Below are 10,035 nucleotides of genomic sequence, written 5' to 3'. Positions count from 1 at the left end.
ATAAAGGAACAGCTAATACAGCCAGAAAATTTTCCTGTCCTCCATCTTGGATTATCCAGAATCAGACCACAAATTGGAGGAACACCACCTCATCTTCCCCCTACAGGAAGGATAGAAAGGGAGGCAAGAGAGGAGGGGGTGGGTGACATTTTTGATAAGGGACAGCATCACAGCTGTGCTGAGGGAGGATATTCCTGGAAATACATCCAGGGAAGTTATTTGGGTGGAACTGAGAAATAAGAAAGGGATGATCACTTTATTGGGATTGTATTGTATTTATAGTCAGAAGGAAATTGAGAAACAAACTTGTAAGGAGATCTCAGCTATCTCTAAGAATATCAGGGTGTTTGTGGGAGGGGATTTTAACTTTCCAAGCATAGATTGGGACTAACATAGTGTTAAGGGTTTAGATGGAGAGGAATTTGTTAAGTGCGTACAAAACATTTTTCTGATTCAGTATGTGGATGTACCTAATAGAGAAGGTGCAAAACTTGACCTACTCTTGGGAAATGAGGAAGGGCAGGTGACTGAAGTATCAATGGGGCCAGCGACCATAATTCTATTAGATTTAAAATAGTGATGGAAAAGGATAGACTAGATCTAAAAGTTGAAGTTCTAAATGGGAGAAAGGCGAATTTTGACGGTTTTAGGCAAGAACTTTCAAAAGCTGATTGGGAGCAGAAGGTCACAGGCAAAGGGATGGCTGAAATATGGGAAGTCTTCAGAAATGAGATAACGAGAATCCAGAGAAAGTATATTCCTGTTAGGGTAAAAGGAAAGGCTGGTATGTATCGAGAATACTGGATGACTAAAGAAAATGAGGAATTGGTTAAGAAAAAGAAGGAAGCATAAGTCAGGTATAGACAGGATAGATCGAGTGAATCCTTAGAAGAGTATAAAGGCAGTAGGAGTATACTTAAAAGGGAAATCAGGAGGGCAAAAAGGGGACATGTGATAGCTTCAGCAAATAGGCTCAAGGAGAATCTAAAGGGTTTTTACAAAGACATTAAGGACAAAATGATAATTAGAGAGAGAATAGGGCCCCTCAAAGATCAGCAAGGCTGCCTTTGTGTGGAGCCGTAGAAAATGGGTAGATATTAAACAAGTACTTTGCATCAGTATTTACAGTGGAAAAGGATATGGAAGATATAGAAAGTAGCGAAAGAGATGGTTAGATCTTGCAAAATGTCCATATTACAGAGGAGGAAGTGCTGGATGTCTTGAAACACATAAAGGTGAATAAATCCCCAGGACCTGATCAGGTATACCATAGAACTTTGTGGGAAGCTAGAGAAGTGATTGCTAGCCCTCTTGCTGAGATAGTTATATCATCGTCACAGTTATATCATAGCTATAGTCACAGGTGAAGTGCCAGAAGACTGGAGGTTGGCTAACATGGTGCCACTGTTTAAGAAGAGTGGTAAGGAAAGCCAGGGAACTATAGACCAGTGAGCTTGACCTTGGTGGTGGGCAAGTTGTTGGAGGGAATCCTGAGGGACAGGATGTACATGTATTTGGAAAGGCAAGGACTGATTCGGGATAGTCAACATGGCTTTGTGCGTGGGAAATCATGTCTCACAAACTTGATTGAGTTTTTTGAAGAAGTAACAAAGAAGATTGGTGAGGACAGAGCGGTAGATGTGATCTATATGGACTTCAGTAAGGCGTTCGACAAGATTCCCCATGGGAGACTGGTTAGCAAGGTTAGATCGCACGGAATAAAGTGAGAACTAGCCATTTGTATACAGAACTGGCTCAAAGGTAGAATACAGAGGGTGGTGGTAGAGGCTTGTTTTTCAGACTGGAGGCCTGTGACCAGTGGAATGCCACAAGGTTCAGTGCTGGGTCCTCTACTTTTTGTCATTTACATAAATTATTTGGATGCGAACATAAGAGGTACAGTTAGTGGACAGCGAAGAAGATTACCTCAGATTACAACAGGATCGTGGTCAGATGGGTCAATGGGCTGGAAAGTGGCAGATGGAGTTTAATTTAGATAAATGCGAGGTGCTGCACTTTGGAAAAGCAAATCTTAGGACTTATATACTTAATGGTAAGGTCCTAGAAAGTGTTGCTGAACAAAGAGACCTTGGAGTACAGGTTCATAGTTCCTTGAAAGTAGAGTTGCAGGTAGATAGGACAGTGAAGAAAGCATTTGGTATGCTTTCCTTTATTGGTCAGAGTATTGAGTACAGGAGTTGGAGTTGTGGCTGTACAGGACATTGGTTAGGCCACTGTTGGATATTGCGTGTTATTCTAGTCTCTTTCCTATCGGAAAGATGTTGTGAAACTTGAAAGGGTTCAGAAAATATTTACAAGGATGTTGCCAGAGTTGGAGGATCCAACAGGGAGAGGCTGAACAGGCTTGGGGCTGTTTTCCCTGGAGCATCAGAGGCTGAGGGGTGACCTTATAGAGGTTTACAAAATTATGAGGGGCATGGATAGGATAAATAGACAAAGTCTTTTCCCTGGGTTGCAGGAATCCAGAATTAGAGGGTGTAGGTTTAGTGAGAGGGGAAAGATATAAAAGGGACCTCAGGGGCAACATTTTCACACAAAGGGTGGTACGTGTATGGAATAAGCTGCCAGAGGATGTGGTGGAGGCTGGTACAACTGCAACATTTAAAAGGCATTTGAATGGATACATGAACAGGAAGAGTTTGGAGGGATATGGGCCAGGTGCTGGCAGGTGGGACTAGATTGTGTTGGGATATCTGGTTGGCATGGACGGGTTGGACCAAAGGGTCTGTTTCCATGCTGTACATCTCTATAACTCTATGAGTTAGGTGGCTAGTTAATCATGATGAATGTGACAGCCATGCATAAACATATGTTTAAATTATGAATCTCAGACAGCACTTTATAATATTTATTTCTACTATTTTTGTTTGCTGATACTTTACTTTGCACCTTTAATATTGGAATAAAATCTGTATCCAAGATTACAATTATAGTTTGTTTACAGACTGTTTCAACTCCTAATTCAAATTTGATTAAATGTCGCAGTAAATTTTATTCCTGGAAATCATCACTGAAAATTACAACTTGACTTTTTCCTCAACAATACTTATGAGCACAATTACAAACATATTCTGTTCTGAATCATCTTGGCAGCAGTACCAGCATCAAGTGAATGCTATAATGTCAAAGCAGACATGCTCTCTCACAGTCATCTTACAAAACTTTACATCTATTGAAGTGCTGACATTATTAGCAAGACAAGTACCATGTCTTCTTTCATAAAATGACAGAGGGACAAATTAGACAGCTGTTTACTGGTTTTAAATTTGTAGCAAAAAACCAAACATTCAAAATATTTCCAATTTACTTTTATTGGTACTGAAAATACAGTGTGTTTTACAATTTAAAAAATCTATAAACTTTGGGTTGGAAAACAATTGAAAAGCAAATCTATTTTGAACTTCCCAATGGTTCAGAGTGCAATTGCATCAAATAGAGCATTGATTACATAGATTTTGGAAAGTAGAAACTTCCAGTTCTTGATTGGCATTTGGTTAACTGATTTTAGCCTGGAAAGCAATGAAACATTGCTCTTTGTTGTTCAAGCAGCTGTGAACTGGCATAAATGATGAAAACCAGAGGGAGAGCAGGAAAATAAAATTTAAATGTACTCCCCAATTTTAATACAACATTGAGAATTTATTTCACACACAATAACCTAATGCAGCAACTACATTTAACTAAAACATTTTGAGCAATGAAATAAGAAGTGATTTTACTTTGACTGAAATAGTTCAAGAAGGTGGCTCACTTTTACTTTCTCAAGTGCAACAAATGGCTGCCTTGCTAGTGATGCGCATATTCCATGATGTGCCTTCCTATGTCTTTCAGAAACATTTTAATGTGCTCAACATATGAACCATGTTGCATCATAATGGCTATAATGTAGACTAATTTAGCTGCCATTTTGCATCAGCAACATTGACAAATAATCAAACTTTTGTTTTTGTTGTATTAGTTGAGGGAGACATGTTGGTCAGTAGACAAGGATAATATTATGCTCTCCTCATCCTCAACAGGCAAACAGAAATGTGATTTAATGCCCTATGGAAAAGGAAACAACTCTTCATTTGGTGGGTACTGCATGTCAGCAGAGATGAGTTTCTAATGAGAATCAAATCTACAGTTGAACTCAAGAGGTATAAATGATAACAATTTTCTTACTGGGGCAGAATTGAGACAGAAGGGCTGCATTCCAAAGGCTTTGTTGTAAAGTTCTCACTGTCCCAGGAAAATAGAATTTTTCCTACTGATTTAGTTGTATTTAAAAATACATACTCTAACATAAAGGTAAAGGTAAAGTTGCCAAAGCCTTACAGGACCTCAGGGCTCCTCTCTTATTTGTGGGGTGACTGGTAGTGGTTTAACTGGGGGGTCACCACACCTCAGACAAGGGGAAGAGGTTCAGAAGTACAATCTTACTTGGTAACCTCAGCCAGAGTGGGAAATTAAACCAGGTTGTTTGTATTCTCTGCATCGCAAACCAGCCATCCAACCAATTGAGCTAACCAACCACCTTCTCTAACTTACTCTAAAATATGCTTTTGTCAAATGTTGACTACGATATTTGTAACTTATTGATAAATTAGAACCACAATACTTACCAGTGATGATAAAAGTACAAAAATCAGCAGTTTTTAAGACTATATTGATAATTATTTACTGATTTGATTGGCTGTTGCCCAGATCACTGCTTAAAACAGTGCCTTTAGTCATGCCTAGGTTAAACAGAATGGACTGCAAGTTGACAGCCAGGAAAGTATGCTTTGGATCTGTCGTCCTATGTAACTCTTGAATCAGGATGTGGATTGTAAACAATTCAAATAATTTCTTATTGCTCCTGTAAAAAAAGTATACATTTCAATTAGTCACTCTGTCTAACAGTATTTAAGTAAGTTGTGAGAGTGGGCAAACACATAGCAGATGCAATACAACATGAATAAGAGCAAAATTATATACTTCGGTGTGACAAATAGAAAGTATTATTTAAGTGATGAAATATTGGGAAGTGTGGAGGTACAAAGAAATTTGTACATCAGTCAATGAAAGCAGCTGGGCAGGTGAAGCAGCAATTAGAAACGTGAATGGCGTATTGGTTTTCATTTCAAGAGGCTTGAGTTCAGAACAAGGGATGACTTATTGCAGTTATATAAGGTAAAATTGCCATAGTCTTAGAGGACCATAGAGCTGCTCTATCATTACAGAGACAGAGAGAGAGAGAGAGAGAGAGAGAGAGAGAGAGACAGAGAGAGAGAGAGAGAGAGAGACAGAGGGAGAGAGAGACACAGAGAGAGAGAGAACTGGTGGTGAGCTTAACTTGAGGGTCACTCTGCCACAGGCAAGGGGAGAGGATAAAAAGAGTCCTTCATGGTAAACTCAGCCAGTGCGGGATCATACCTAGATACTGCATGAAATTTTGGTCTCCCTACATAAGAAAGGATATGTTTGCCATTGAGGCAATGTTTCCCTAACTGGTGAGTCTAGAACCTGGGGACACAGACTCAGGATGTGGGGTAGACCATTTAGCTGAAAATGTGTTGCTGGAAAAGCGCAGCAGGTCAGGCAGCATCCAAGGAGCAGGAGATTCGGCGTTTCGGGCATAAGCCCTTCATCAGGAATCTTTAGGACTGAGATGAGGAAACATGTGGAATTCTCTGTGGAGGCCAAGTCACTAAACATATTGAAGAGACAGATAGTCTTTCAGATTTTAAAAGTATCAAGGGGTATGGAGACAAAGTGAGAATATTACATTGAGTATCAGCCATTATCATATTGAATGGCAGAGTTAACTCGAGCAGCAGCAAGATATCTAAGCTGTTTCACACGTGGGGATTCAAGAAGCAATTCATTTATAGTGACGTAGATTTAAGTGCTAGTGTTATGCATTTCAAAAGTATTCAAGAACAAATAAAAGTCAAGTTAAATCATCCAAAGTTAATTTTGAAATTATATTTTGTACATTGGCAACATTTCAGTTAAGTCAGCAGGATGGAATTTTCCGTACTTTATTTTAGAGAGTTTCTGTAGGATGACGCTGAGTTTCTCTATTAATTGTACCTCCAGTTTAGAGTTTCTCAGAAGCATAGAACAAGTGAGGAACCAGGTTTCATTGCTGCATGCCTGAAGAAAATGCTGCAAATACCCTGCGTGAAAACAAAGAGAATGCGATATTTAAATAATGAAACACATTTCTTGTTTCATTTCATCAAATATTTCTAGTTGCGGTGATTCTACAATTTTTCGATTGTGTAAACCTGCAAAAAATTTCTTCTCTCTTTTGTAGTGCAAGTTGACTATTTCAGCTAAATCATCTGCTCCTATTTAGTGCCAGTTCCTTATTTTGGGTTTATGGTACATAATTGAATTCTTCTGTCTGCCATGAAATTAAGCACGGCATTTGCATGAATTCAAAATAATTTTTCAGACTTGATTTATAATTGAAGGGAAATAGCTGAATGTATTGCAAGTGTTCTTACGAAGATTCTGGTACATCTGTAAAATATTACAAACCAACTTAAACCAGATTTAAAAACAAAGTACTGGAAATGCTGGAAATCTGAATTAAAGAGAAAATGCTGAAAATACTCATCAAATCTGGCAACATCTGTGAAGAAGAAATGAGAGTTAATAGTTAAGGTCATGGGCCTTTCTTGGTACTGTTGACGTTGATAAAGTGTGGAGATAGAAAAAGCACAGCATGTCAAGCAGCATCAGAGAAGCAGGGGAGTCAACTTTTCAGGTCGGATCCTTTCAAGGAGCTGTGAAGGCTGGGAATGGACAGGGGTAGGTAATGGGTGGAATGCCCAACATCTTCTTTTCACCATATATATTGTCAGTCTGGGAAAAGTGGCAGTTAGCCACTTCAAACTAACTGAACCATTTAACCAGCCAATTCATTACCCCTTCCAACATCTAATGGCATTTTATGAGTGCTTTCGGTGGCCTATTAGGAGACCAACAAGCAGATCTCTTTCAGCACTCTGTCTCATGGAGCCTACTATCAGCCATGGCTACTTCCACAGAGCAGCATCTCCTGTCCTTAATGACGCCCATCACTGCCACATATGAAGGCACTGACTTGCCCCAGTGTGACAAACCATACTTACTTCTTCCTGAAGATGCAGCCCAACCGTGGTCCCCACTAATAGTGCACTGCTGTGTCGCCAGATCCATTTTTGACAGGTTTTGGAGCAGAGGAACGTGGCTGTCCTTAAGGGGTGGCAGCCACAGCAGCAGCCACTTAATTAATGCAACTCTGGTTTGCAGACTACTGCAGCTGGTTTGCCTCCAGCTTTTGTTCTCTGCCACTTCCATAAAATCTAGCCTATTAACCATTCAAAAATTTGACATCTCAATGGGTAAATGGTATTGATTCATGACCCTCTTGAAATTTAGCACAAATCAGGAATTAAGTAGCATCACCTAGACGGGTAGTGAAGACACCTTCATGACTGAAAGAGATCCAGGCTATACAGAGAGAAAAAAACACAAGTTCATGAATACAAGAGCCACAATAAAACTGTATATATGATCAAAGGTCAGGAGCCATGATCACACTTACAGAAGTGCCACTATGGACAAAAATTGTATTATGGTGCTATTTTGGTGAGCTTACAGCATTAGCGAAAATTTCAGAACTATATGTTTTCTCGAAGTTTTGTTTATAATTATTTTAAAAAATTACAAAAGTGGGAAAGGCACAAAATTCAGTTTTATACTAATAATTAACAATTGAATTCAACAAAATTACGTTAAATAACATTAATATGACATTAAGCAAAATAACAATTTAACACAAAGTTACAAAAAACCTGAACATTAAACACTAAATAAATAACACATGAAATGCCGTATATACTCAAGTAATAGTCGATCTCACGTAAAACTCGACACTCTAGTTTTGGCCAAATAACCTGGAATTTTCCATATATCTTGTGTAAAAGTTGACACTAGTCCTTCACAGATAACAGATCAACGTTTATTAACCAGTGCGCCGGCCATCACATCCTGCTCCAGCTTTCCAGTCTGCCGGTTGTTCTGCTCCATTCCCGGTCTTCCAGTCTGCTGACTGTTCTGTTCCACTCTGGGTTTTCAGAATTAGCATATTTATTTATTTTTCTTGATTCGTTTAGAGGTCAATTGGGCTTCTGCTAATGATACAGTATGAATTTTGACGTGCATGAATTTCAGCTCCTCAAAAGTAGTATCCATGTAATAGTCAACCCCATAAATTTAACCTTAAAAATAGTTTAAAAAATCAACTATTATTCAAGTACATATTGTTTCACCTAGGTTTCAGAATACAGGAGGTGACTTTGTGAGTCTTTGCTGCCACAAACTTTGACATTGCTTGTAACAAATCTATATTTCCACCAATATCATTCTTGATCGACAACATGATCAGCAACGATAGCCTGTTGTCTCCCATGTCAACTGCAAATGGAACATCAACTTAGAAAGGACTGGGTTGCTGCTGCCAACAAGACCATATTTAGCAGATGTGTGGTGTATGTTTTAGAAATTGTAATTAATTTAGTTGTTGTTCAGCCATTGTTGGTCTTCTTGAGTAAAACTGAATCTGTTAGACAGTATAGCGCAGTACAAGCCCTTGGGCCCACAATGTTGTGATGAGCATTTATCTCAATCTAAGATCAATCTAACCTGCCCATCCCTCAATTTATTGCCATCCATTTGCTTGTTTAGGAGTCGCTTAAATGTCCCTAATGTCTCTGACTCTACCACCACTGCTGGCAGTCCATTCTAAGCACCCACGAATCTCTGCGTAAGAATCCTGTCTAAAACCCTGTATCCAGTATTCAAATTTGACCTTCCAAAATTATTTACTTCGCATTTGTCCAGTTTGAATTCCAGCAAAACTTCGCGGCTCTTAAACCCCTATTAATGAAAGCCAAAACACCATGAGCCTTCTTAATAACCCTATCAACTTGAGGGGCAACTTTGAGGGATCTATGTACATGGACCCCTAGATCCCACTGTTCCTCCACACTGCCAAGAATCTTGTCTTTAATCCTGTATTCAGATTCCAAATTCAACCTTCCAAAATGAATCACTTTGCATTTGTCCAGGTTGAACTCCATTTGCCACTTCTTAGCCCAGCTCTGTATCCTGCCAATGTCGTGTTGTAGCCTGTAACAGCCCTCAACACTATCTACAACACCACCGACCTTTGTATCATTGGCAAACATACTAACCTACCCTTCCACTTCTTCATCCAAGTCATTTATAAGAACTATAAAGAGCAGGCACCCAAGAACAGACCCCTGCGGGACACCCTGGTCACCGATCTCCAAGCAGAATACTTTCCATCCACTACTACTCGCTGTTTTCTTTCGGCCAGCCAATTCTGTATCCAGACAGCTACATTTCTGAATGAGTCTACCATGGGGAACCTTATCAAATGCCTGTTAGAGGCACAGTTGAGATAGCCAAGTTTTCCTGCGAGGTCAAAGCATTATCAAAGCTTGAGCCATATGTCAATGCACAATCAAGGATATTACAATACATGATTAAAGTTTGTCAGGAAATTGTGCATGTTATATTGAAGGCCTCAAAGGTTCACATATTGATTCACTTGTGTAAACTGTTCTTCAATGGACATACCCATAATGTTTATAAGCTAGTCAACAAAATAATTTTGAACTTAATTTCTGGATTCTTAATTGTTTCATCTGCATATTCTTGACTTTTTTTTCCAATACCAAGGTTTTTAGGTATTTGTTAGTTAATATCAGAGCTCTTCCTTTCTAAACTTCTCTGCAGTTTACATTACAGCTGCGAGGCAAATTTTGAAAGTGGGTTCCTTCAATGATTGCAGCATTTTTCCAGTGTTGTATGGTTCTGTTTGCCACATTGTCCAATAAAATGATTCCATACCATACCACATTGATGATAAGAAACTTGAATTCAGTCAATTGACATACAAGGGTGTGCACTTTATGAAGTATATCAACGTCCACTTTCTCTGATTCAGTCAATGCAACAAAGGCATTGTAA

The 10,035-nt window shown here is 39.1% G+C and overlaps 1 protein-coding gene across 1 annotated transcript in view; it reads right to left on the bottom strand.

Moving 5' to 3' along the window:
• Positions 1-3,437: 3,437 nt before the first annotated feature.
• LOC132816938 (coiled-coil domain-containing protein 138-like) overlaps positions 3,438-10,035 on the bottom strand; it is a 123,303-nt gene continuing 116,705 nt past the window's right edge. Inside the window, exons 14-15 of the mRNA XM_060826963.1 lie at positions 6,026-6,164; positions 3,438-4,861 (exon numbers count right to left, since the gene is read on the bottom strand). Coding sequence (XP_060682946.1) covers positions 4,681-4,861; positions 6,026-6,164 — 320 coding nt within the window. The 3' untranslated portion in view covers positions 3,438-4,680. The remainder of the gene's footprint in view (positions 4,862-6,025; positions 6,165-10,035) is intronic.

The sequence above is a fragment of the Hemiscyllium ocellatum genome, chromosome 6 (assembly GCF_020745735.1).
Source record: "Hemiscyllium ocellatum isolate sHemOce1 chromosome 6, sHemOce1.pat.X.cur, whole genome shotgun sequence".
Classification (NCBI taxonomy): Eukaryota; Metazoa; Chordata; class Chondrichthyes; order Orectolobiformes; family Hemiscylliidae; genus Hemiscyllium; species Hemiscyllium ocellatum.
This window is presented reverse-complemented; position numbering and strand designations above follow the sequence as displayed.